At 46.1% G+C, this 26,525-nt stretch overlaps 1 protein-coding gene across 1 annotated transcript in view; it reads right to left on the minus strand.

Annotated features, from left to right (window-relative positions):
* Nucleotides 1-2,117: 2,117 nt before the first annotated feature.
* The window catches only part of DDX31 (DEAD-box helicase 31), a 76,839-nt gene continuing 52,431 nt past the window's right edge, over nt 2,118-26,525 (minus strand). The window contains exons 18-20 of the mRNA XM_054997922.1: nt 19,824-19,935; nt 13,298-13,472; nt 2,118-2,470 (exon numbers count right to left, since the gene is read on the minus strand). Of these exons, the coding sequence (XP_054853897.1) occupies nt 2,323-2,470; nt 13,298-13,472; nt 19,824-19,935 (435 nt within the window). The 3' untranslated portion in view covers nt 2,118-2,322. The remainder of the gene's footprint in view (nt 2,471-13,297; nt 13,473-19,823; nt 19,936-26,525) is intronic.

The following is a 26,525-nucleotide window of genomic DNA, read 5'->3' on the forward strand; positions in this document are numbered from 1 at the left end:
CTTGATTTCTTGCTTTTAGAGGGACTTTCCTATGCATTTATCCACAGACATCTATTATGGAAGGGCTCAAAACACACAAAAGCCTCCAACATAGTTTGATCGTTCACTACTGCTTCATACCCAGCTCTAAAATCAGTGTAGAATTCTGAGCTGCTACACTAAATTCATGAAAGCAAACCCAACAACAGAGAGCCACTGAAAGCAGAAAGCGGTACAGCAGGGCTCTGTGGATTGGTTCAAACATGATTTTAACTAGGGTTGATTGGTGAAACTAGGATTCCATTCACAGACGATCACGCGAATCCTGGTTTCATCTCCCTCATTTACAGATATGGCTTTGCTCTTTCCCTTGCAGTGATCAAGCTAGCATCCCAGCCTGGGGAACCAGCCCAGATTAAGCCAGTATGGCTGCATTCATCATCACATAAAACTATACTTCAGACAGTCATCAACGTATCAACTTCAGCCCACGGCTTCAGATCCTGATTTGATGTACCCTAATTGACCATTCTGAGCATTCTTATTTGGACGATCAGAAAGAATTACCCACTTAAAACATGGTTTGGCATGTCTGCACTGAGCCTCTTTCTCCATCCCCTCTGGACCACACAACAGAGCCAAATGTCTTACATTTCCCACTTTCCAAATTCACTCTACCCCAGGTACCACTTCCTCATTCTAATATTGGCCATTGATCCCACAAGCCTGTGTGCAAAAATGATTGTATGCAACGTTGACGTTTTTCACACGGCGACAGGCTTGTATAGTTTTTCTGGTGCTGCCACTGCAACTGCCAATACAGTGCAGTGGCAGTGTGGATTCCATGTGGCTGCCTTCCTCAGTTTCCTTGCCACAGCCCTGTGGCAAACCTTCCACACACACCACTAAAAAAATCAGCAATTGAACATTGTAATAACCAGGGCTTTTTTTCTGGGAAGAGAGGTAGTGGAACTCAGTGGGTTGCTCTTGGAGAAAATGGTCACATGGCTGGTGGCCACGCCCCCTGATCTCCAGACAAAGGGGAGTTGAGATTGCCCTATGCGCCGCTCAGCGGCAATCTCAACTCCCCTCTGTCTGGAGATCAGGGGGCGGGGCCACCAGCCATGTGACCATTTTCAAGAGGTGCCAGAACTCCGTTCCACCGCATTCCAGCTGAAAAAAAGCCCTGGTAATAACAATATAACGGTCTGTGTATTAGTTTCTCAAAATTCCCAGCTTTCATTTTTAAAAAGTTCTTGCGCATTTTGTTGTGGAGATTTTCTTTCTTCCATCTCCACAACAAAAGGGGCTGAAGACATATTTTAAAAAAATGAAAGCTAGAAATTCAGATAACTGGATACAGAGATCGTTGTATCATTATAATAATATTCAACAGCTGATTTAAACAAAACCCCCAAAAGCACCTGGCGGAGGGAGAAAATGGCCGCTGTACGGAAAGGGGCAGGAAATATGGCTGCCATTCAGGGCCTCCTGTGACCCTTCCCAAAACTTTGGAGCAAAGGAGGTTTTAAGATTGGAGAAAATCCAGAAAAACTTTACAAGAATTTACCATGATGCAGTGGGGGAAGCAGGAAAAAACCTGCTTCCCAAAAGCATTGAATCCAGGACAAATAAATAGTGTGAAAAAGCCCGTGTTTCTGAAGCTTGTTCCTAAATGATGTAAGATCTGATGAGCAGCACCAAGGGAAAGTAGGTTGTGGGGGAACGGGTTATTCATCAGCGGGATCTGGCTGCTGTTGTGTGTCCCACCCGCTGCTGCCTTTCTGCTTGAAGACAGCAGTTCAACTGTGTCTGTCTTTAGGATCCTCTTCCAAACCGAAGGTTTCAACCCTTGCAAGTATCCCAGGTCCTGCAAGAGAGGTCTGATCCTGTAACCCAAGAGCCTAAACTCTAGAGGCCAACCTGACGTCTAAACTGAGAAGCGTTAAAGCGCTCCATGGTTATGCTTGCCAGTGATGGGATTTATGTGGGCTCTTATGTCTTTAGGCCTGTCTGAGTCTAGTGCAGATGTCAGCAGTTGCAGATTCTGCCTCTGCATTCTTATTCCTCCAACATACACCACCACTTTTTGTCCTTACAGGCAACCAATCAGAATGAAGGACTGCAAGACAAGCAGATGCCTTGGGGAAAATACCCCTTTAATTGCCACAGGATCCCTTTGAGGGAGGAGGAGAGGTTGGAATGCAGTGGATTCCCCTGCTCGGCCTTTGAAAAGCGCCTTCCAGTCTTCCTCTGCTGCCCTCCCAGAGGGCATTCTGCTGTCCTCTGTCCCCAGCGGTTCTCAAGAGTCTGCTTTTACAGCCAAAGTGAAGAATGGCCAGCTCAGCGGAGGGGCTTTGGGTTCCCAAGATTACTCGGTCCTTTCTTCCTCTTGACCTGGGATGTGCCAGAGTCCAGCCCACTCGAGTATTCAGACCGCAGCACTTCAGCCAGACGGCGGTGACCCCAATTCTTCCTGAGAAGGTCAGGCCTGGGAAAAGAGAGAGTAGGTCAAGGGATGGCACACTGTTAGGATTTTTAAGGTCATAGATCCAGAGGAGTTAGCCGTGTCAGTAGCTGCAAAATAGTAAAGAGTCCAGTAACACCTTTAAGACCAACCAACTTTATTGTGGCATAAGCTTTTGAGAACCACAGATCTCTTTTTTAGGATTTTTAAGGCTGCAATTCTTAACACTGAAATATGTCCCACTTAGATCAAGGCAACTTAGATTTAGTTCTCACAAGCAATTGGTGGGGGAAAGAGTTTCTGAACTGCAGAAGAATGACATGCCATCCACATGATAAAATGCCCATATAAAACCAAAACCAACAAAAAAGGCCACACACTGAAAACTAGCATGTCAGGGGAAAGACTAAGCTAGAAATCTTCACTGTCTTTTTGGGTTGTGTGAAGAAAATGTGTGCGCATGGAGTGGCGTTCAGTCAAGTGAGCCCTGCACTGACAGTTCTGACATGGACCACCGAGGCAGCAAACCTCTGACCCAGTGCTAGGAGGCAACATCAGGGGACAGTGGCCTCTATGCCCCGTTTGTGGACCCACCAGGACACGTGGTTGACCATTGCATGACACAGAGTGCTGGACTAGATGGATCTCACTGGTCCGACCCAGCAGGGCTCTTCTGACGTTCTTAGGAAGAAACGGAGCCCAGAAACAGATTTTGCACTTCATCTGCTGCTAGTGCAAACTTGCCCTTACTTTTCAGCTACAGTGTGCTGCATCTTTCAATGCAAGCCAGTGAGTCTAAGATACTGATACAGAGCTCTTCCCAAATCATAGAGGGGTTAAATGACCTCTCCTATGAGAAAAACATTTGGAACTAGAAAATTTCAAGCACTTCTTCACAAAACACATCATTTATTTATGGAATTTGCTGCCACAAGACATACTGATGGCCATTGGACAACGAATTTAAAAGATTAGACGTGTAGAACAAACGATGGCTATCAGCTGAACGGAACCTCCGAGTTCAAAGGCAGTCTATCTCTTTGAAAAGCAGGCACTGGAGACAAGCAAGAAGGGAAGGTTGGAGGCATCTGGCGAATCCTTGTTGGAAAAAGGATACTATACTGAAAGGACTTTTGTCTGAGCTGATGGTGCTTCTCTTCATGTTGTAAAGGCCCTTTGCTCACAGATGAAGGGCTAGAGATCGTAATTCATATCCTTAAATTTCAAGGCTAGACCACTGTTTTGGGGGTTTGGGTAGAGCAACCCTTGATGACTGTCCAGAGGTCTCAGATACTCCCAGTATATCTGCCATGACTGTCTTGTGTGTTTCTGGACCTCTGAGAATGTGCAAAGGGGACACAGTTGCTGCTTGGCTGTTAGCCGATTATCTTGCAGGTGTTTTGCTTTCCATTTCCCGGCCGGCTTGAGAACGTGGCCTTGGAGTTCCAGCCTGAGCCGTCTCCTCCCCCCTGAGAACTGGGGTGAGCTCATCCCTCCTTTCTTCCCCTCCTCTCCCTTCTCCTGGGCACTTCGCGTCAAAGCCCTAACGGTCTTCTCTTCCTAGGGGCGGGAACGTTCACCTATAATTAACCTTGCTTGCCCATCTTGCGTCACTTCTGCCAATGCTTCTGTCTGAACAGCTTGATACTGGTATACGTCATCAATAAAGTAACTTTAACTCATACACCTGAGTGATGCAGTGAAGTGCTTGGGGATTTACCTGGCAAGAGGTTTCAGATGGGAGAAAATGCTGCAGCCCGTCTTCTGATGGGATGGGTCACTAGCAGCACCCCACCACTTGCTTTACTGTCTGCACTGATTTTGATATATTTTCCAAGCTCTGTTTCAGGTGCTGATGATGACCTATGAGGCCATAAATGGCCTGGGGCCAGCATACCTGAGACACTTTATTCACTCCTCTGTTCTACTGTGATCAAAGATCAGCCAAGAACATGGCCTTCTGAATGACAACTAGGTACCACATCAGGACTGCCAGAATGCCTGGACAACCGCCCCCCAGTTACAGAATACAGGAATGCTGGCAAGCAGCCGGATCTCCTTCTTTGGCTCTTGTTTTGAAATTCTATCAGCCTGAGAAATTAGGTACCAATAAGCCCCGGCCCCCATCTCTTTTCTAAAATTAACAGGGATGGCAAAATATTGTGCTCTTTGAGCAGAGAGAGAAAGTGAACCCAAGGGGTCACAGTGCGCCCCAGCACTTTAGACTGCGGGCAGGTGTGTGTGGGTGTGTCATGTTTTGGAACACTTTGTTCAGTTCAATACTCCCTGCAAACAAAAACTAGCAGAGTATGCAAAGTGAGGAGGGCAGGCTTTTCTTCCTGATGTGCTAGTTTTCTGTTAGTAAGGGATTTGTTATACTAAGGAATAGTCAAAGCTGAAAATGCCAGTGTGGTGAGAAATGCTGCAATCTCTGTGGTTACTGCATTACTTGGCCACAAGGCTGCCATATTCTTTTCCTACGTGTGCAAACCAGACCTTAGTTCTCTGCAGGACAGAAAGTAAGCCGGTATGAAGTAAAGGGGAGAAAAGTGGCCAAAGTTTGAATGTCCATTTTCTGCTTCAAGCACCCTGAAAAGAGGGAGTACCAGCAAAGCTTAAGTTACTTTCGCCACTGGTTCTGAGTAAATGTTTGGAGGTTCTAGCAGGGGAGCGCAGCTATCGTACACCCTTGACCGAAGAACGGTACACTCCTTCTATCTGGGATGGTCGTCCTCTTCCACCGAGCGCGCAGCTTCGGGAGGGACGCACATGGAGCGGTGAGGGAGGAAGGGGACACCCGCCTAGCCAGCCAGATCAGCCGAATCAACCCTGGCGATCAATGGGGTGACAGATGTCGCAGCCAGATCGCCCTCACATACGAGTAAATGTTCCTGTGTGCGCATGCACGTGCATAGTGCACATGTGACTCAAATGATGTGCAACATGGCAGATGTCAAATGGAAATAAACGCCCAACACCTCGACAGTAAGCGACAGAATCATTTTCCATCTATCAATCACATTTTATTCCACTTTTCCTCCAAGGAGCTCAGAGAGGCTTACATACTCCCTTCCTCAATTAATCCTCACAAGAACCTTGCAAGGTAGGTTAGGATGACAGTGAGACTGGCCAATGCTCAGAGAGATTCACTGCGGTGGGGGGGAAGATATTAACCCAGCCCCACTCCAATATTCTAACCACCCCAACCAAGAGCTGTTGCCACGTTTTTAAAAAGCAAAACAGAAACAGGTCTTTCTTGCCAGCAGCCTGAAAGCCATAGCTACAAGAAACTCTTTCTCCAGAGGTTATTTTAAAGAACGCCTTCCTTGGAATGGAGCCTACATTTTAAAAGGGATTTTAAAGTGTTTCTGACCCGGGCACTTATATATGAGAAACCACCCAGCATTTTCCCTCTAGAGCAAATGTTTTCCCCACGACTTACAGTTATGACCGGGACCTGCAGTTTGTTTTCGTTCTGTAAACTCAAACTAGCAGTGCCACCCTAAGCAGAGTTACACCCATTTAAGCTTATTGACTTTACTGAACTTAAGAGAGTCCAACTCTGCTTTGGATGGCATTGTAAATCAAGGCATTTCGAGTCCTGCTTACTAGTTAATGGAAGGTACAAAATTTACTTTGGGGGAAAAATACAGTCCAAGGTAGAGATGAGAGAGACGCAGTGAATATGAAGTTTCAAAATATGCTGTCCTACAGGGGATAGAATCCATTTAGGCAGAGGTATTCTGGCTATCAGTGAAACAGAGAAACCAAAAACGTATAGCAGGAGGGAAGAAGGTGTAAAGAAATCTGTTCTCTTGGTCTAAGGAAGATTCACCTAATTTATCCATCAGCAGGCACTACCTTGCTTTATTTTTGTGACTTTTTTATCTTCCCAAGGACCAGAAATGTTTCCTCTTTTGAGGATCTAAGCCAGGTTTCTCTGGAACCTGATCTACCATATCATATGAAGGGACCAGATTCTTTGTTGAATCAAGACTCAGTTCAGCACCTTAAAGACCAACTAGATCTCCAGGGTATGGAGCTTTTGACAGTCAAGGCTCCCTTCCTCAGAAGAACTAACATTTCACTTCAAAATAGAAGCCGGATATCTCAGAGATTAAAAGATGCTCCAGTGTGAATAAGCAGCATCCAGAGGCCTAGAAAGTCCCCTTTAAAAAACTGACACCTGATCCTCGGGGTTCTGAGGGATAAACCAGGAGTTCCAGGGCTAGAACTTTTCTCCTTTAAATAAAAGGAGCCAGGAGAAGAGTCAGGCCTTCTCATTTGCAGGTGTGGGAGACAAAGCAACTCCCCCCCCTCCCCCGGGCAGATCCAACGACCTTCTGCCAACTCCTGGGAGATTCAGCCGACTCTGGATGTTCCCAACCATTTTCATCCAAGCCAAAAAGCTGCCACAGCTGTGATGCACATTCCTTGAATCCATGGCGCATCCCTGGAGAAGAGCCGGCCATTTGTCAGAGAACATATCAACATGGCTCATGCCATCCATTCATCTGACTGCGACTCCCAACTGCTTGCCTCATCCAGAGGCTGATGGTGCCAAGCAGCCAGGCTGGGATACCTCTGGCTTAATGCTACCTCAACACCTGCTTTTCTGCCCATTGACTCAGATGGGCCATCTGTGGCTGATGCACATTGGGGGTAGAGGAAAGGGGTACGGCATTCATCAGCGGAGCTATGCTCCTTTAGACAACCCAACAGATGTCCTCCCGACCATGTCAGTGGCGGACTCAGATGCTTACTCAAGAAGGTAAGAAGAAAAAGTATTGCCCGAGTGGAAAGATTCATCCATTTGGGATGGAGCACCAGAACTCTTCAAGAGAGGCTCAACTGGGCGGCCTTCATGCCAACTGGGCGGCACGCTATCCAATGCTTTGGCATACCCCACATTTATCTGCATGGGTGTAAGCTTCTATCAAGCACAGCAGGGGCCACATCTTGTTACAGAACCAAGGTCACGTGAACACCGTATGTCCACAGTATGGACCAGTGCGCACAGACTCAGTTTAATGATCCTGGTTTCCAAGTTTATAGATCTTATGATGATCATGGAGGAAACTCTGGACACTATTAAGGAGGAGGAGGGGGGCCATAAACCACCAGTTTATAGATAGCAAGGGGCCCTTCACAGTTCTTTCCCCACCATCCCTGAAGCCCATTTCCCCTGCCCTATCACATTCTGATTACTTTCCTATCTAGGCACAAGAAATGTAGTTTTGTAATCCCCCCCTCACCAATCAGTGGGTCAGTTGAACAACACTAAGAAAATGCAAACTCTCTGAAAAACCTGGATCTGGAAGCAGGAAAATGGAACACAAATATGTGATGCAGAGCTGGAACTGTTTTGGTGCCATGTGCCTACAGTGGAATCCTTTTCATCTGGGGCAGGATAGCCCCCCGTTGTTCCATTTTCTTGTTCTCTTTCCTGCAGTCACGGTTGCATAAAGCTGATAAACACGTTTTTTTTTTAAAGCAACTGTGAAGAGCTGGAACGGATGTCCCAGGCAACCTCTGAGTAAGAACACCTCTACAGTTTAAGGGGCAAGGCCTCTGCCAGTGATGGGCTCAGCTGCCTGCCTGTCTCAAGGGCCTTGGGCAGTTCAGATCCAAGAGAGAAGCAGAAGGCTGGGGGCCAAGGGCAGGAGGTGGCCAAAGGGGACATAGGCCAGGAGAACTGGAAGCAGGTGGTGAGGGGAAGAGGAGCATATACAGTTGCCAACTCTGGACTGAGAAACTCCTGGAGATTTTGAGGTGGAGCCTGAGAGGGACCGCAAAGGGTTCATGACATAGAGTCCACCCTCCAAAGGAGTCATTTTCTTCATAGGAACTGATCTCTGTCAGCTGGAGATCAACTGTAATTCTGGGAGCTCTTTATGCCCCACCTGGAGGCTGGCAATCCTGGAGTCACCCCCATCAGAGGCAACTAAGAAGGAACGGCAAAGTGGGAGAGAGCATGGGCAGTGAGAAGGAAAGCCGAGGTCCACAGAGTGGACAGGGGGCCTCTCGCCCCACACTCACCCCTGGCCAAGTCTTTATGAACCCCTCTTTCGATTCTCCCCTTGGTCCATCTGTTCCCCTCCCCCCTTTTAAAAGCAGAGTGCCCATTTCCACCAGAGCAGCAATCCCTCCACGGGCAGGGTTCCAGCTTTGCCTGCCACTAATTAAGTGATATTAAGGAAGCTGGAAATGCCACAAGAAAATTGGCAGCCGACAGATTCCTCCTCATGAGCTGATTGCTTTGCTGAGCGAAGGTACTGCGGCAGCTTTGCCAGCTACAGCCTGCCTGGTGTGTGTGTGTGTGTGTGTGTGTTGGGGGGGGGGTGGGGTGTCCTATAATTGTCTCTCCACCCCAATCCACTCTCAAAGACAAAGTCCCCAAGGTGTTCTAAAGAAAGTTAGTCAGCTAGGAATCCCCCCCTCCTTTTGTGCCACTAACCACCTTGAAAGCTGGCCGCGGCAGAGCTGCATGCGTTCTGCTGTGTGAAATGGCCCTCGAAGTTCTGCAACAAAGCAGCCCACAGTCTGTGCAGAGAAAAGTGGAAATGTGCAGCCCATTATAAAATTTACAGAGAATATGCATGTCTCTCTTTGGTTATTCAGCAATATGTATCAGGAAGCCCTTCCTCCAGCCTGTGCTGCTTCCCCTGTCCTGCTTCCAAGATATTTTTCAAGCCTGCTCTATTTTTTTAAAAAAAGAATGAAAATTGAGATTCTGAAGCAAGCATAAAGACTTTAGAGACAACTTAGAAGCTTCAGCTGGTACAGAATGTCACAGCCTGGATACTACCTGGTGCTGGGTAGAACACATGTATCCAGTCTGCAGACAATCCACTGGTTTCCAGTCATTTACTGGGTTCAATGCAAGGTTCTGGTCATCACCTACAAAGGCTTGAATGGCCTTGGACCCACATCCCAGCACGGCAGCTCTACTGTGAGTGATTCCGCACACGTTGGATAATGCACTTCCAATCCTCTTTATAGATCATTTGGAACAGATTTTTTTGTGTGCGGAACAAAAAATCCACCTCAAATGATTGATAAAATGCACTGAAAGTGCATTATCCAACATGTGCGGAATCAGCCCACGACAGCTTTGCTCATCTGCCACCCTGCAAATGGGTAAACGGGTAAGACTGGCAACTGCTCGGTCATGAGCATCCTCTGTGGTTGCTCCCATCTTGTGGAACAGCCTGCCTGGGGAGTTCAGAAAAGCCCCCCCCCCCCACTTCTATCATTTAGCAGAATGTGCAAAACAGAAACATTCAGGAGGGCATTTTCATCAAGGTATGAGAGCTGGACTGTAAGAAATAACTCAGGAAGCTGCTTTTATAAGAGTCCAGGATTGTACTTTATTGCAACATTTATTGTACGAATCACTCTCCTTTCACTGCGTTGTCTTCTGCCTTTGTAACCTGCTTTCTGCGTTAGACGTGCCTTAGGCATTTATTGCCATAGACAATTTTTTTTGTTTGCGTAACTCTCCAGTTCTGTAATCCGACTGCATTGTTTATTGGAGGTCTTTGCTGATTGACTGTATTGCTTTTAGATTTTGTAAACCACCTTAAGTCATGGTGATAAAGGCAGACTATAAATGAAATAAGGAAGTAATTAAACAAGATGACTTCTAAACCAAAAGCTTTGCACTTAGGTGGAATCCTGGCACAGCACTCCCCAAGAGTTTATCCCCACGTTTATCCAGTCACTTGAGACATGCAGAAGATGACAGGACAGAAAGGCAAACCAAGACACTGGGAAGCAGTGCCCCCAATGCAGAGCGGCCTCCTGTCTCACTTGCCAAGAAAGAATGGGAGCTGTGGGTGACACACAAGCACATTTAGGATCTCTCAAACAGGAAGTTCTGAGGTTCTGTCTCATCCAAGGAAGGGAATCATAGGAAGCAGGTGTCTTGGTTCCTGGTGGCTCCTAGTTGGGCCTATAAGTAAGCCAGCTGCAATCTGGGATCCACCCAACTGTGGTGGTGGCAGTGGGGAATCAGGCCACACTCTGGGCACATTCGCAGTCAATTTAGCCCCACTCATAGGGGATCCAACACATTCCTTTATTCTGTATGAAACAGTCTATGCAGTTATGCTGAAAAATTGAGGGGGGAAATATCTCCCAGCAGCACAAGGCAACATCACTGTGTGGCAAAACCAGCTGAGAGGGTGGCTGGCCTGGCACCCACTGGTAGGATCCCCCTGGGTGGGCATGTGCTCGTGCGCGCATATGCAGAATTGCCCCGTTTGAACTGTTTAGCATCACAGCAGCTTGGGAGCTACCTTTGGGGGCTGAGTTTGTAGCAGGCCTTGGAGACCTCAGAGGCATCAGCCCAGGTGCAAAGATGGGAACTGCAAGGAGGCCAGCTGAGGAAGCCTTCTAACCGCAAGAGGCCGGAGCAGGCTATACCGCCCCCCCCCAATTCCGCCCCAAAGCCTCTGGGTCAGGCTAGCTACACACTCTGCCCTGCAAAGCCTACTTCCTCCTCCTCCATCGCTGACATTCAAGGCGGTCTATACAGTGTGAAGGAAAGGCTGGGAGGCTGTCCTCGGCTCTTGGAATTCTGCAGGACGGAACCCAGGCAACAAACACAAGGATCCGGCGCGGGGCAGCACTCAGCTTTGAGTTAGTCAGCTGAGTTTTTTTGCTTGCTGCAAACTTACACAGCTTTGGTTTCGGAAACTAGTCATATGACCTGTTTTGTCGTTGGTACGAGACAGGGAGTGAGCCCACTGTCCCACTTGTGATGCAGAACTGAACACACGACTGGGTGCCGTGCAGGGGACCGACCAGAGCCTCACTTCCAATTTGAGTATGGATAGTGGCCACCCCCAGGTATAGCTGAGCCCTGATAGCACATTATCGGCCCCATGTACTGCCCTGAATTCCCTAGGCAAGGGGGAATCTAATAAATAAATAAAGGGGCTGGCTCTGTGGGACAGAGTAACTGGAAGTGCACCTCAAATGTTTAATTCAGAATTTCTGAAACAAACTCAGCTATCAGAAGTTTTGACAACACTGCTCTAAGAGCCTCATAAGCTTTTCTGCTCAATAATGGGGGGAGTTGGACCCTGTAATAATAATATTAATAATAAAAAGAGGCACCTTGAGAGAGGAGCAACTACATCTCAGGAACAGAGAGCAGCACTGTTACGGGCTGCTGTAATCTGCTGACACAGCGGTGTCAGTCATCACCCTGCTCCCCGCTGGGCCAGCGAGACATCAAAGCCTGCCCCGTCCCTTCTTACATGCTCTTTATCGGCTAATCAGCCTATTCTTTGCTAAATAAAGCCCCGATAAATCCCCCGCTCACTGGGGCATTCCCGTCCTGCTGCCCATCTGCTGGTGTGGGTCGGCCGAAGCAGGAGGCAGCGAAAAGCACAGCCTCTCCCCGGGGGATTCCCAACGCAGGGACAATGCAGCCTGGCCTACTTCCCTCCCATGACTATCACCCCCCCACCCTACTTCTCTTTTCATTTTTAAAAAATTGTACCTTATATGGCCCAAGCTAAAGATCCCTGCAAATCATGATACGGATTAAGCAGGATTTAATTGTGTGGCTCGTTCTAGTGGGTTGGACTTTGCAACAACTGACTACGCATAAAGAGTCCCAAGGAAATTAAAGGGGGGGGGCAGGGATCAGAACCAGAAAAGCAACCCAGATGTTTGTGAAAAAAGAAAGAGTAACATGGGGGGGGGGCAGAAAGAAGTTGGAGAGAAGTAGAAAAAGTTGGAAAGAGGAAGGAAATTTATTGATTTTGTTCCTCATGACCTTTTCTTTAAACAAAACATGGGGTCAAACTAACACAGAGATGTGGGGAAAAACTGATAAAACCTTTTTTGCAAACTTCTACAATTCCATAATGTGCACAGTCTTAATGCAATCAGTTTCCTGATGGTGTTTCATGTACCTCAGTGTTATAATTTTTGTAAACTGCAGTGCATACTCCAATAGATGCTGGGGTCATTTTTACCCCCAACTGCAGCAAACGGGAAAGCAAAATGACCATACAGAGTAAAATTTACAAAATAATATTTTCTCTTTGGTGTCTTTGCTGTTGGTTGTTCTATTTTTTTTTTTACTGGCAAAGGGACATGCTTGAAAAAGGACTGATTATTTTAAGGCTACCGGTGGCATCTTTACTACAACCCACAATTTTTTTTATGTCTCTGATTTCTGTTTTGGATCTATTTGACTCCCCTTCTAACAGATTAGTAAAGCACAATTTTTTGGTTTGGGCAGAAGATGATAGCTTATAAACACTAAAAGAAGCAGATTCATAGAAGTTAAATACTTGATTTTAAAAATAATTAAAACAAAATCCTCCAATAAGTGAATTAAAAAACTAGTTCTACAACAAATTAAAAAGTTTGAACGGTGATAGGCTGATGCATTGGAGGGTTCTTTGCTTTAAAAACGTGTTGGAGATGTGAAGATTTCTACAATTAGAGATGATACACTGAGAAAGGGCAGCCACCCCAGTTGCAAGGGGGGTCACTCAATGAAACTGAAGGAGGGCAGATTCAGGACAGAGAATATGACGCAATCTTTTGTTAACTTATGGACCTCATTGCCGCAAGATGTGCTGCCAGCCATTGGCTTAGAGAGCTTTAAAAGAGCCCACAGATTCAGGGGAGGAAAGATGATTTATACTCTTGGCCTTCACATGTTCTGTGGCTGATCACAGGAACCTGAAGCACGTCCCCTCTTCAAGAGAAGGGGAGGCAGGGAGGCTAACAGGCAGAGAAGGGCCCCTGAGAGAAGCCGTCTAAGGTTTCCAAACTACCACCATGAGCTACCATCCTCGTAAGCTGGACGCAGAAATACCCTACCTTTTCTGCCTTTGGTTCTTCCTCTTCTTTGGAACGGCACGGGTGCTGAGATTCTTGGGGGCATCCCGAAGCCCAAAGCTCTTTGCAACATGGCCCAAATGGAGCAACCTGACATGAAAGATGTGCTTGAGGCTGGCTGGGTAGGTTGCGTATGACCGAATGAAGGACTGCAAAGCTGGAGAGAGAGACAGACAAACAGGGTTGGGGGAAAGAAAGGTGGTTACTGGGGGTTTCCTCTGCACAGGAGAGGAAATTCCTGTCCTTTTGAGATATCGTGATTTTGAGCTGTTTTAGTTAGAAGAAGGTCTGAGGAAGGGAACTCTGACTCTTGAAAGCTTACATTTGAAGATCTTGTTGTCTTTAGGGTGCCACTGGACCAAAATACTGCTGATTTTGAGCAGAGGCTTAGCTCAAAAAAGGTGAAAGACACAGTACCTCAGAGCATGTGCAAAGAGCCTTTCACATACACAGAAATACCCCGAGGTCACTCATGCCCTGCCCATCCAGGCTTAAAAACATCGAAGGTGCAGGTGTTGTATCAAAAGCCCATTCTTGGACAGCAAAGGCCTGGTTTGTTATACAGCTTGAAACTGATTAAGTCAGTTTATATTTGCAGTTACAACATTTCTATCTTGCCCTTCCTCCAAGGAGCTCACGGAGACATACACAGTTTTCCCATCCTCCATTTTATTCTCACAACAATCTTGTGAAGTAGGCTAAGCTGACAGAGAGTGCCCGACCGAAGGTCTCCAGCAGCTCAGGAGCACGCCCCGGGTCTCCCCGATCCCAGCCTCAACATTTTATATCCCTCTTGCTGTGAGAAAGGAAAAAAAAACAGCTCTTCTGAAGAAAAGAAGGATGGTTTGAGGTGATGCACCCTTGCAAGGCACCAGGCAACCCACACAGAAAGCACCCATCTTAAGATGCCGTCTAATGTTTGACAGTGCTACTACTCAAGACAGGTTAATTCTTCTTCTTCTTCTTCTTTTTTGTAAATTATGTTGACAGATTCATTGGGGAATCTTTTAAAGTCACTTTTAAACTGATTAATCTAACTGGTTCATTAACTAAATGTTTTGCCATCTTGGGAATCGCAGATGTTACTGTTTCCAAGAAGACCAACAACTGCACTGAAGACAGAACTGGACGTAGGGAGGTAAGACCGGAAGGCTGCCGCCCCGGGGCTGGAGTCCAGCGCTACTAGGCTGCTGGTACCCACAGCACTACCTGCAAGGTAATAAAGGCTAAACAAGATGTGATTTTTTTTTTTAATGTTAAAAGCTGCTGGCGTCTGTGTGTATATGATCAGAGTGAAGGTGAGACAGGTTTTGTTTCTTCACGGTTTTTCTGATCTCAACTGTTCCCCCCAGAGTTGCCAGGTTTTTGTTTGATTGCTGGGGACACACACACAAAATGCACATAGACACACACACGCACACTCTAGGTTGTGTGCATGGGTGGGTGGGGAGACAACTGAGGGTGGAGCGGTAGAGGGAGAAGGATCAACCCTCCTACCCTTTGGGCCACAGCCCCATTCTGGATCTCCCCTCCCTCCCCACGGTTATTGTTTTAATGTGGAAAAGATTTTTTTTAAAAAAGAGGTACCGTGAGAAAACATACTTAATTTATAATTGTAGATGCCAGTGAGTTTCACACAATGCTTCATCAGGGAGGGAACACAGAGAGATGGCTGCCTTACAGATCCCCTGACAAAGAATCAAACGGAAGACACATGGAGCTACAATTATAAATAGAGCATATTTCCCCCCTGCCCCTCTTTTTTCCTTTCTCTTCCTGGACTCTGTATTGGTGTGGCCATCATTTTAATTGTTTTTTTAAAAAAGGGGGTGCTGAGCACAGTTCTCCAGGGTCATGTACTGGTTTAGGCCAGAGGCCTCGAGGGCCACCAGTCAGAACTGGCCTTTGCCCCAAGAATGAGGCCATGGCAGAGGGTCAAGCAGAGGACACCTGCCCCCTCTCAACCACCCAGCATTCAATCAGATTTTGTTTGGGTTTTACTGTGGGCCATTAGCCCCTCTGAGTCAGTCCCATCAAGTACATGCTTATCCCACCCTTCTTTCAAGGAACTTGGGGTGGGCTGCATGGTTGGCCCTTTCCCACTTTAAACTCACAACACTCTTGTAAGGTATGTTAGGCTGAGGGAGGGCAACTGGCCCAGGTCGCTCACTGAGCGGCAGAATGCACACTGGGCCCAGATTCTAGTCCAACAAGATATCCACCACATCACACTGGTCCATAAATACATTCTCCTTAACATACTCCCACTATAGAGCTTGTTGGCCACTCTGGGAACAGCTACTGCAGAGGCCAGAATCTTCACTCCCACCCCTACGGAAGCCCACTGTTGCTATCCGTGTTGGAGGATTTTCACATGAGAACCAGCACATGCTTTCAGGCTGCCAAGCAATCTGACCAGGCTGCTTGTTCCAGCTCTCATTTTCCCCTCTCCGCCCTGCCCTTCCCTCAGACTCCTGCTGCCCCACCCTCGTCGCCTGACTGCACCAAAATCTGAGGGGAAAAAACCCTTCAGCCTCTCTTGCCCTTCCTTGCTGAGCCACTAGACCAGCAAGTTTGCCCACAGCTTAAGCCTAATCTCTCAGCAGTGGCAGGAGATTGGGGTTTACGAACAGTAATAAAAATGTCATTTTAGCGAGATCAGTTGCTGGAAGGACCCTGGGAATCCATCAAAGCTCTGTTTGCCGAGCAAAGCGAGCTCCATTTCCCAATCAATGAGGGAGTAACGAAGGAGAGCGCGGCGCAACCCCTCTTCTCATTTCACATCATCCATTTTTTAGAGACTGTCTGGAAGGTGGAGAGGAAAAAAATTGCAAGGGACCAACCTTTCTGACAGGAATGTTTGATGCTGTAAGATGCTGAGTAAGACTCAGATCCAACTTTGCCACATTGGAAACTCTCAGCTACTTATGCCTGGCTCACTTTGGGGCTTAATTCATTGTACAGGAATGGTCGAGGATAACCTTAAGTGTATCATTTTCTCCCTGATCCCCAGCAAGTTTCTAGTCCTCATTGGCTAAGATAGAAAAACCTAATTTTGCTGCGAGCATGTTCATATGGTATCTTTTGGTGCGCACACAGGCCTGCCTGCACTGGCTAAACCCCCACACTCGAGAGGAGCAAGACAAAAATGGCCTCTATAGTGCTGCTGTAGGAATTTCCCTCATTTCATCACGGTAAAGACCGTAGAGGTTAGGTTCCTAGAATGTCACCTGGAAATGGCATCAACACCCTCCCCAAAATCTACCCTCCGCCAGGCACCGTTCTCCTTCTGCATCCTGCCTGTCCTGCACTTGACCCAAAAAGAAAAAGAGGCTCCTCCAAACGAATGAGCCTAACAAAAAGGTGGAGAACCACATATGGAGGAAAACACTGACCAGTAAATACAAACCAATACATGTATTTTACTCTTTGAAAATATGAAAGTGACTAATCCCTATGTACAAAAGAACTCTATAGTCATAACAATGTAATAACATACCAGACATGTATAACAACAAACCGGTCTAAGCCGCTATATATAAATTACAACTCTCGAGTAGATGTCTACAATTTCAAAATCCAACAGGTGCAGAGAAGCAGAATACCAAAAGAACACCCACAACAGCTGCAGCAGCACTTACGAAGCCACGGACCTTGAAAACATGTGCCTTGAAATGATTTCTGGGAAAGGTGGGTCCTGCAATGTTGTATGAAGGCTACAGATGCTTTTTAGTGAATCTCGTCTTGAAGGATAGTCCATAGCCCGGGACCACCACTGAAAAAGCCATGCTTTGTATCAAGGCCAGGGCTTTTTTTCAGCGGGAACGCCGGAACCTCTTGAAAATGGTCACATGGCTGGTGGCCCCGCCCCCTGATCTCCAGACAGAGGGGAGTTGAGATCGCCCTCCGCGCAGGGCAATCTCAACTCCCCTCTGCCTGGAGATCAGGGGGCGGGGCCACCAGCCATGTGACCATTTTCTCCGAGGGCAACCCGCTGAGTTCCACCACCTTTTCTCCCAGAAAAAAAGCCCTGCAGCCAGGCCAACCTTGATTGCATACCTCACAATTCCAGAAGGCAGCACTGTACCTGATACTGGCCATATAACTGCGATTTGCCTTCCATTAAAAACAAACAAACAAGACAAATTATTAACCCTTGAGATGGTAAAGATAAGCCTGAATTCATGTGAGGAAATCTTTGAAGGTGGTCAAGGAGAACTCCAGTGGTCAACAAATGCACTTTTTGAACGCGTCAAATTTTTCTCCCCTTCCCCAGGAATAAATTATGCAAACCAGGTCACAGTTGCCTGATCAAAGAGTTCATGTTACCTTCACGCAAAACTTGGGAGTGTGCAGCCTGATATACAACCTTGGATGTCCCAGCCACAATACATTTGCAATTTGATGGAAGCACAAAAATCACTCAACAGTCTACAGTCTATATTGCTATTCTGATGGCTTCAATTTCCTACTTAGAGAAATACTGACTGTTCTTTCTAGGGCTGTTGTAAATAGTAGTGAGATAACATATGTAAAGGACTTGGGAAAAGTGTTGAAATTCAATGCCGAGTATTAGTACTAAACCAGGAGAAGCACTAGGGCAGCATTTTCATTCTCTGGCCTGTGACCCATAAATCAGCATATGGAGCTGCTTTATATTAAGTCAGACCACAGGACTTAGTACTGTCCATTCAGACTGCAACAGTTCTCCGGGGTCTTGGCCTGGGTGAACAGGCCCTTTTGCTTACTGAGACCAGAGAGCCGCAAGGGACGTGGTGATGATGGAAACAGGTGGCAGCTTACCATTGTTGCTATAACCTGGGACACAAAAAACCATCCCCGCAGGGCTGGCGCCACTGAAGGATTGTTGTAATGCCCCCGTCTACTCCTGGTCTCAAGCAAAGACTTTCCCAGCTCTGCCACTGATGACTCGTTCAACTGATTTCACATGGATTTGGAACTCAGAAGTTCCATGCAGTTGTCACATCCTTTCCCCAATGATTTTTTTTTTTAAAAGCCATTTAGGCTAGCAGACAGGACTATATCCTGTGGCACACGGGCATGTATTGCATGGGGGTCTGAAGCTTCTTCTAAGGTGAACAGCCAGTCCATGCAAAATGCTGGTTGCCAACTGGCTGAACTTTACTGCTGCACCCTGCAAACGGAGATGACAGCACTAGCGCCATGTCACGCAGCATATCGAGGCAGAGCAGGGTAAGATTGGTAACTGCAGGCAAGCCGTTGTCAAAGGAAGCTTCTTTGATGTTGCTGCTCTTCTTGCCAAGAACCCCCAATAAGCTTCCCCCAGGATTCACCAGGACACAGAATGAAAACCAGTTTCCAATGAAGAAATCCCAAATGGCTCAGTCTCACCAACCAAGCGTCCATTTTTTAAAAGATCTGAGCGCAAGGTTGGCTAGGTAAGAAGATGCCCACCCTCTTGGACGACAGCCTGTGATCAAGCACTGGTATTGACACTACCAAGGTCAACAAATGAAGGAGGAGGGCAGGAAAGAGCAAGAGAGAGAAGCCGCCGCCGCATGATTTCCGTTTGATTCTCTGCCACAAATGCACGAGCCAGCTGCCATGTTAATTATTCACCATTCCTGGCGTGGGCCAAGGAGGAAAAGAAGAGAGGCTGAGGAAAGCCAGCCGGCATTGGAGATTCTGCATATGCAGATAGCAGAACGTGAAGCAACTGTGGAGTGGGGAGGGGGGGGGGTGCTGGAAGCATATGCCTCGTGCAGAAAGCTAACAGGAAATAAAATGGAGAGGTTTTTGAGGTGCCTGTAAGTCTCAGATTTTATTCCCTACATATGGACTCTAATCTGGAGAACTGGAGATTTTATTCCCTACATCTGCAAATCATAGAACTGCTTTTTTGTCTCAGTGTACTCATCTGTAAAATGGGGATCATAAGGCTGTGTGTATGTCACAATTCTTCATGAGTATAGAAAAAGTGCAAAATGTGACACTGGCTAGAGAAGTCAGCATTTACTTTGAAAAAAAAAAACAAGTTTCTAGCCCATATGACTTGCAAAGGTATGCTTAAAAGTGTGGGGGGAAATAATGTAGAAATCTGAGTCCCAGGAGTTGCTGAATAGAATTGGATTCTCTGCTCCGCATTGGCTCCTGCTCATGATGAGTAAATTTTGAAAAAGTATGCAAAATAGCATAAATCTCAGGACACACTGCATAAAACGCACAATTTGTTTGATCTCTTAATCTGCATAATTTTATGCAAATGACAGGGTTCACCTGAGGTTTCCTTTAAATGTAGGCACAGTGGTAGAAGAGAATTCACTTCTGTGAGAAGGGGGCAAGCTAAAGAGGACAGGTCATCTTCATGAGGCCTGGCTTTGATATCTTAAACCAGTTAAGAGGAGCTAGAATTATGGCTGTACTGGCCTACACCACTGACTGATGCAAAGATTTAAATGTTCCTTTCCCTATCACACTGAAATATGAAATCATGATGTCCCAGGGTTAGAGAGAACAAGCTCCTGACCTTTTTTGGCTTGCTGGACAGTTTCCATGTTGGAATGGACAAAATTCTCAAATTGAGTCTGCAAGACAGTGGCCCTGCGCCGCACTTCTTGAGGGTCTGTGCTATGGAACTTCTGCAAAAAAAGAGAGAGAGAAGGAAGATTAAAAATCAGGCAAGAATATGCAAACAATTTCAGAAGAGATTTGGTAAGATGATAATAATAGCATTCGATTTATATACCACCCTTCAGGACAACTTAACACCTACTCAGAGTGGATTACAAAGCAACTTATTATTATCCCCACAACAATCACCCTGTGAGGTGGGTGGCCTGAAAGAGCTCTGGAAGAACTGTGACTGACCCAAGGTCACCCAGCTGGCTTCAAGTGGAGGAATGGAGAATCAAACCCAGTTCTCCAGATTAGAGTCCTGCTGTTCTTAACCACTACACCAAACTGGCTCTCAGAAGAAAAGTCATACCGTAACAACTCAGGTGTATGTATTGGTGGTGGTGGTGGTAGTGGGGAGAATGGATTTATTTTGGAAAAATTACCAGCCATTTGTCCAACAAAGAAACCAAGAGTTCAAGGTGACACCCTTCAAATCAAGCCTACCTTGGCAACATCTCCCTTTATGAACTTTCCTGTTGTTTAAGGATTGTGCAGGGGGAGGCCTCACTATATGGCCCTCTGTTGTTGTGTATAAAATTTCATGAGAGGCAAGGCCTTCTCTGTGATGGCACCACAGTTGTATTCAATGTTATTTTTCCCATTTACATGTTGCTTTTCATCTATTGTTCTTCAAAACAGTGGAAACAATGAACTATCAATATCAGCTAAGGACAATACCACCATATGATACTGAAATCATCAACAGTAAAAATGAGGGCTGTCAAGTGATAAAAAAACTCAGTTAATTAACAGATTAAATAGGATTAAACTAACCACACTACTACTTAAGGAAAAAGTATTGTAACCAGGGGTCATTTTGTAGAAAAAGAGCTGGAGGAACTCATTAGCACAACTCATAAGCATATGCCACGCCCCTTGATATCACCAGAAGTGTGTTGTTAGCATAACTGATTTGCATATGCCACACCCCTAACATCACCTATCCTGGCTGTTTTGGACCCAATCCTGGCCATTCAGGGCCAAAATTGGGCCCAAAATGACAAAAAGGGGCTGAAAATGGCCGAAAAGGGGCCCAAAATGGTCAGGATTGGGCTGCTGCTGAGCGAGATAGTGATCCACCACCCATCAGAGGCCCGATCCAGGCAGTTTTGGCCCCAATCCAGGCAGAAACGAGCCTAAATGGCCGAGAGTCAGGTGGGCGGGGCCACCTGACATGTGACCTCTTTGGGGAACTGCGCTCCTGTGCGTTCCCCCTCAAAATGAGCCCAGACTGTAACATAAACTATCTTGGAAAAGACATTCTCTTAGTGCAAGAAAGAGAAATACCTCTTCTAAGGATCTGCCCACTGTTTTCATTTTATAGAAGTGCTTGTATTAGTCGGAAACATCTTTTTAGTTGATCAAAATATATTTAACAATGAATGGCTAATGCCATAGCCTTAGTAGCAATATCCAACACGGCCAAAAAGAAAACAAACGTTACAGAACTTAAAAGGTCTGAGGAAAGAAGCAAGGCTTAACTGTATTTCTAATAGGACTGGGACAGGCCAGAGGCAGCCTCTCCTCCGCAGGAAACGTCTCCCTATCGGAACCACCACCAAGAAGGTGCAAAGATCTACGGAGAAGAAATTTGCCTCAGACTCCAGGGCTGACAACATTTGCAGGAGGCCTTCCAAACTTGAACTTGGTTTTCAGGTTGAAGAGGAGAAATGTGGGGGAAGGTGCCTCCTTAGACAGCCCAGAGAAGGGCTGTATAGAGCCCCCAAAACCAGCATCTTGAATTTGGCTTGGAAACAAACTGGAACCTAGGCACCCTCACAGAATGGCTGCAAAACTACCTCAGTCACTTGTCTCAGAAAAAGCTGTGCAGCCTCATTTCAACCTGATGAAGATTCTGGATTATCTATAATGGCGGCCCCGTGGACAGCACAGCCCTACAGTTAAAAAAAGACTTTTGCAGAAAACAGAAAATGCTGGAAGTTGCAGGCCCACCCAACGCCTGGAAATTCAGCGTGTAAAAATCTTTCTGTGAAAAGCTTCCATTTATCGAACCAGATCGGGTGCCCCCCCCCCCCGTTCACCCCGTCCAACACGGCTCCTCCGGCTGACTCCCCATGAACTCAAGCGGGAACTTTCTTGGCTCTGCTACCTGAGCTCCTTTTAACTAGGGACGCCAGAGGACAAATCCGGGGCTTAAAGCACTCTGCCAACCCAAAGCATTTTTAAAATGAATTCGCCTCTGCCAACTTCTGCATTTATTTTCGGCAGCTAGATTTTAAGAAGTTTGTGTTTTTGTAAGATAATTAATCCAAACTTATACACAGAAACACAAATACATACAACACAGCTGGAAGGAACTGGAACCCCAGAAACAAATTTTAATGAATACCTACAAAAAAGTTGAAAATTAAACATACAAAACAACGGAGAGTACAGAAAGGAGGGAAAAACACCCTCTCAGTCCCAGGCCCTTAAAGGGGAACTTCCTCCTCTTTCTTCTTGCAAATTCTTTTCTATTCTTTCAATACTCGAAGTGGAGAGAAAGAGAAAGGAATATGCTAACAGCTGCAAAAAAACGTCTATAGCTCAGAACAGAAAGAGTAAAAATAACCGGCTTTGAAAGAGTGGCTTTAAACGCTTTGGCAGATTCTGCTTGTATAAAATTAAAGCAGCATCAGAGACCCGATTAGGGAAGCTGAAGGCCATGCAGTCAAATTTGCCAAAAGATGGCAGGTGACTGTCGCTTTTGGGAAGAGGAAACCCCCTAAGGATGATGCGTGCATGCAAGTATCGCTGATGTTGTGGCTGTGCTCAAAAGAACGTAAAAATTATTTATAGTTGGATTTAAGGAGGCTAAGTTCCCACTACAAGGAGGAACCTTGTGGCTGGCACTATTATCTATATACTCAAGCATTCCTGTGTTCAGGTCATCTAAAAGGGGAACACTTGGCCTTTTTTTTAAAAAAAAAAGCTAACTGGTGACGGCAGTCCCCATCCAGCAGGCCACTGAAATGTGCCTCCAACCATATTCCAACCAGCTTTGGTGCAGTCGGAATGCTGCTTTGGCCCAGGAACGAAACACAGTTCTATGTGCAATGGTACGATTCCCATGGAAAGGCTTCATGCAATACTCAAGTAACTGGAAAAACAACTGTGCTAAATATTGTCTGTGAAGGCTCTTGTTTCTGTAAGGTGGAATGAGCCAAAAATAAGAAATAAACCAGACTGCATTAAATTGGAAGGTCTTGCCCCTGAAGTCCTGCTGGCTGCCTGAAGTAAATTTGCAGTCAGGAAGGCAGTTTCGTTGGGGCAAATCGCCTTCCAGCCTCCGCTGCTGGCTCCAGCAACCTCAAACATGAAAGCTAACCAAGGTTTGCAAGCTCTAAATTAGAATGGAAACCCTGGTTAGCATCACCATGGATATAATGTTAAGCCATGGTTAAATCTGACAAAGGAAGGCAGGGAAATTTGTGCTGAGAAGAAAGCAGCGCACTTTCCCAAGACTGAATCCAAATTTGCAAACTACGGTTTGCAGGAAGTTACTGTTAATGACCGCACCAGAACTTATACTTCATTATATTTATGTAGTTATATTTAATCCAGGCTGCTGCATACCCTCGCCAAAATTGGAAATTGCTTTATAAGAGAGAGATTCCATATATTCCAAGCCAATTTATATGACAATTGAGTTCTGCAAGCATGTTAAGCGAGGGTATTCAAACCTTCCTGCACAGCTGCTCATATTACAGTACTGAAAATCAAATCAGATTTTTAGCCAGCGGCAGAGGTATTTGGTTACATTGTTAAGCAATAAGGGGAGGGGACACTTTGCAAGACAGGATTTAGCAGGGAATTGTTAAGTTCATTGCCTGGCACATACGGAGGAGGGCAAGTTAGTCCCTTAAAAACTGGCTTGTATCCTATTACCACAACATTCAGGAAAGTTTTAGAACCTTCCTCTGATGGGAGCGGCATTTAAGGGCACTGGTAGGATCCAAGCTAGCATGAGAATGCCGGACAGCCAGCGTGGTACAGTGTCGGACTGGGATCTGGGAGACCCAGATTCGAATCTCCATTCTGCCGTGGAAGTCTGCTGGGTGACCTTGAGCCAGTCATGCACACACAGCCTAACCTTGTGAAGATAAAATGAAGGGGAGGAGAAAAATGTAATCTGCTTTGAGTCCACACTGGGGAGAAAAGCAGGGTGTAAATGAAGGGAAAAAATAACAGAAGTATGACTAATTTTATATACTCACAGTGTGATCCTAAGGAGAGTTACGCCAGTCTAAGCCCATTGATATCAGTGGACCTAGACTGGCGTAACTCTGCTTAGGATTGCACTGTCAGTAGAACCAAATGGTGAAGCACTTCCTGGGTTGTACTAACTTTTAAAGAAGGATACTGCTTGGGGGGGGGGGGGTTGTTAAAAAAACAACAGGAAAGCCTTTAGATTCACTGCACACAGAAAACTAGTACATTATGAACAGGGCTGGCCAAAACCCTTCTCACTGAAAAGCTAGTTTCTATGTGCAGGGCATTTCCTCGCTAAACAAACAGCCAGAATTGATAAATTACCCACCCCACCCCACCCCACACACGCGCACACACACTACCACAAGCCTTTCCGCTGATCCAACTGAATACATAACCTGGCCCAAACATGAACTCATCTTTAGATGGGAGCCATGGAAACACAGACGATTAACTTATGAATTCACCATTTTGGGAAGTGACTATAGCCTTTAGTTTACAGAGCATTAAAAAGGAAAGATCAATGGCTGTTAGCCCAGATAGCAAAAATGGAACTCCCATGCACAGTGGCAGTGTACCTCTGAATAACGGGAACTGAGATCAAGCAAACACGGTAGGGCTGTTCCCTGCACGTCCTGCTTAGCAGGCTCCCTGGAAGCATCTGGCTAACTAGGACTGGAAAGGGAATGCTGGACTCGGTGGACCGCTGGCCTGATCCAGGAGGGCTGGCTGTTGTTACACTCTTCATACATGGCACAGACATGGACGTATGCTGCCATCCTTAACAGGCGGCAAGAGAGAATGTTATTTTTACCACTGTCCATCACTGTAGGCATTTTTATGGGAAAAATAGTACAAAATTCATTTTTTAAAAGTAAAGTTTCTGCCCCTATGAAATGGCTAAAAACTTTCTTCTTCTCCCCGCTCCTTGCCTTCCCTCGCCCCCTCCCCAAACCACCTATTTCTTTCGTTAAGCCTCTTGGGTTGTGTGGAGTGTCACCTTCCTGGCGTTTTTTAATATGAATGTGAAATTAAGCGCATTTGCCCTTTCCCCTGGCGGACAGAATCCTCTGTTATTAAAAAGTAAAGCACTTTAATAATGAAAACTTTTCCCCCCTCCCTTCCCCCTCCCTGTGTTTTAACTGTTTAAAATTAATGAGAAGGGCAGAACGGTTGTCAAAGCGTTATTGAAAGCGGGCAGCGAGGACCAAATAAACCCGAAAATCCCTCCAGAGTGTTAAATAAACAGAGCTTCAGCCCTCGCCAAATCCCTCTGTTGGTTATTGTATACATTCTGTATCGGAGCTCAGAATAGATCTGAGCACCGGGGAAGGCAGGAAAGGTTTCAGAATTCCAATAAGGGCCGCAAATTAAAGACAGCCTGGCGCGAATTCCAGGAGAAAATTAAAGAGACCTCAAACTTAAGTGACAGGTGACTCGCTTCTATGCCACAACTGTCTAGGGATTTAGTGATAATATGGCAATATATTACAAAGGACTTCTCACCCCCCCCCCGCCATCCTCCCCAGCTCTTCAGGTTTCAAAATGAGGCATCTCTTCTTCCCTCTCCAGAAAGGAAAGGATGGAGGGAAGGAAGGAGGGAAGGGAAGGAGAGAGAATTTAAGGGAAAATGATGATGATTAAACCAAGAGATTAAAAGGGGAGGGAGACTATGTACGTGGGGGTGAAAAACAAGGTCGGAGGTCACAGGAAAACAAACAAACTAAACAAGAGAAAAAGGAGCAGCGAATGGCTGAAAAACACAACACACCTAGAAAACAGATCCCCCCCCCCCGCCTTTCTTTTTTTTTTCTAAAATAACTCTTCTCATCCCCCTGGAGACTGATTTTATTTTTAAAACTGCACCCTAATGGCATGGTTTAATTCCTGCCTTGCAGGGGGGCTGAACTGAAAGTCTAAATTTAAAACTGACTCAGTGCTGGAAAGGAAAACAAACAAACAAACAAACAAACAAACAAACACACACACACACACACACACACACACACACACACACACACACACAAAACAAGCTCTCTGGCTCCTGGGACATCACGTAAACGCAGAACCGCATGCAGTCCTGCCACTCAAGAGCACTCGTGTGTCACACGTGTTTGTTGCATTTAAACTTTTTGTTTTCAGGTGTACACTTAATACATCTTAGGTGTGCCTGTAAAAAAATACAAGGTCTAAAATGGTTCTCCAACTAGGTGAAATCCTCAAGGGTTCACACAAGCACCTGAAGCGCTAATGACCATTCCTAAGGGCCACGATCCCAAATGATGAGATAACCAACTCCCATCAAGCTTCTATGCAAAAGGTGTTGTTGGGATGAAGCCCA

Source organism: Eublepharis macularius, chromosome 14, assembly GCF_028583425.1.
Source record: "Eublepharis macularius isolate TG4126 chromosome 14, MPM_Emac_v1.0, whole genome shotgun sequence".
NCBI classification, from domain to species: Eukaryota; Metazoa; Chordata; class Lepidosauria; order Squamata; family Eublepharidae; genus Eublepharis; species Eublepharis macularius.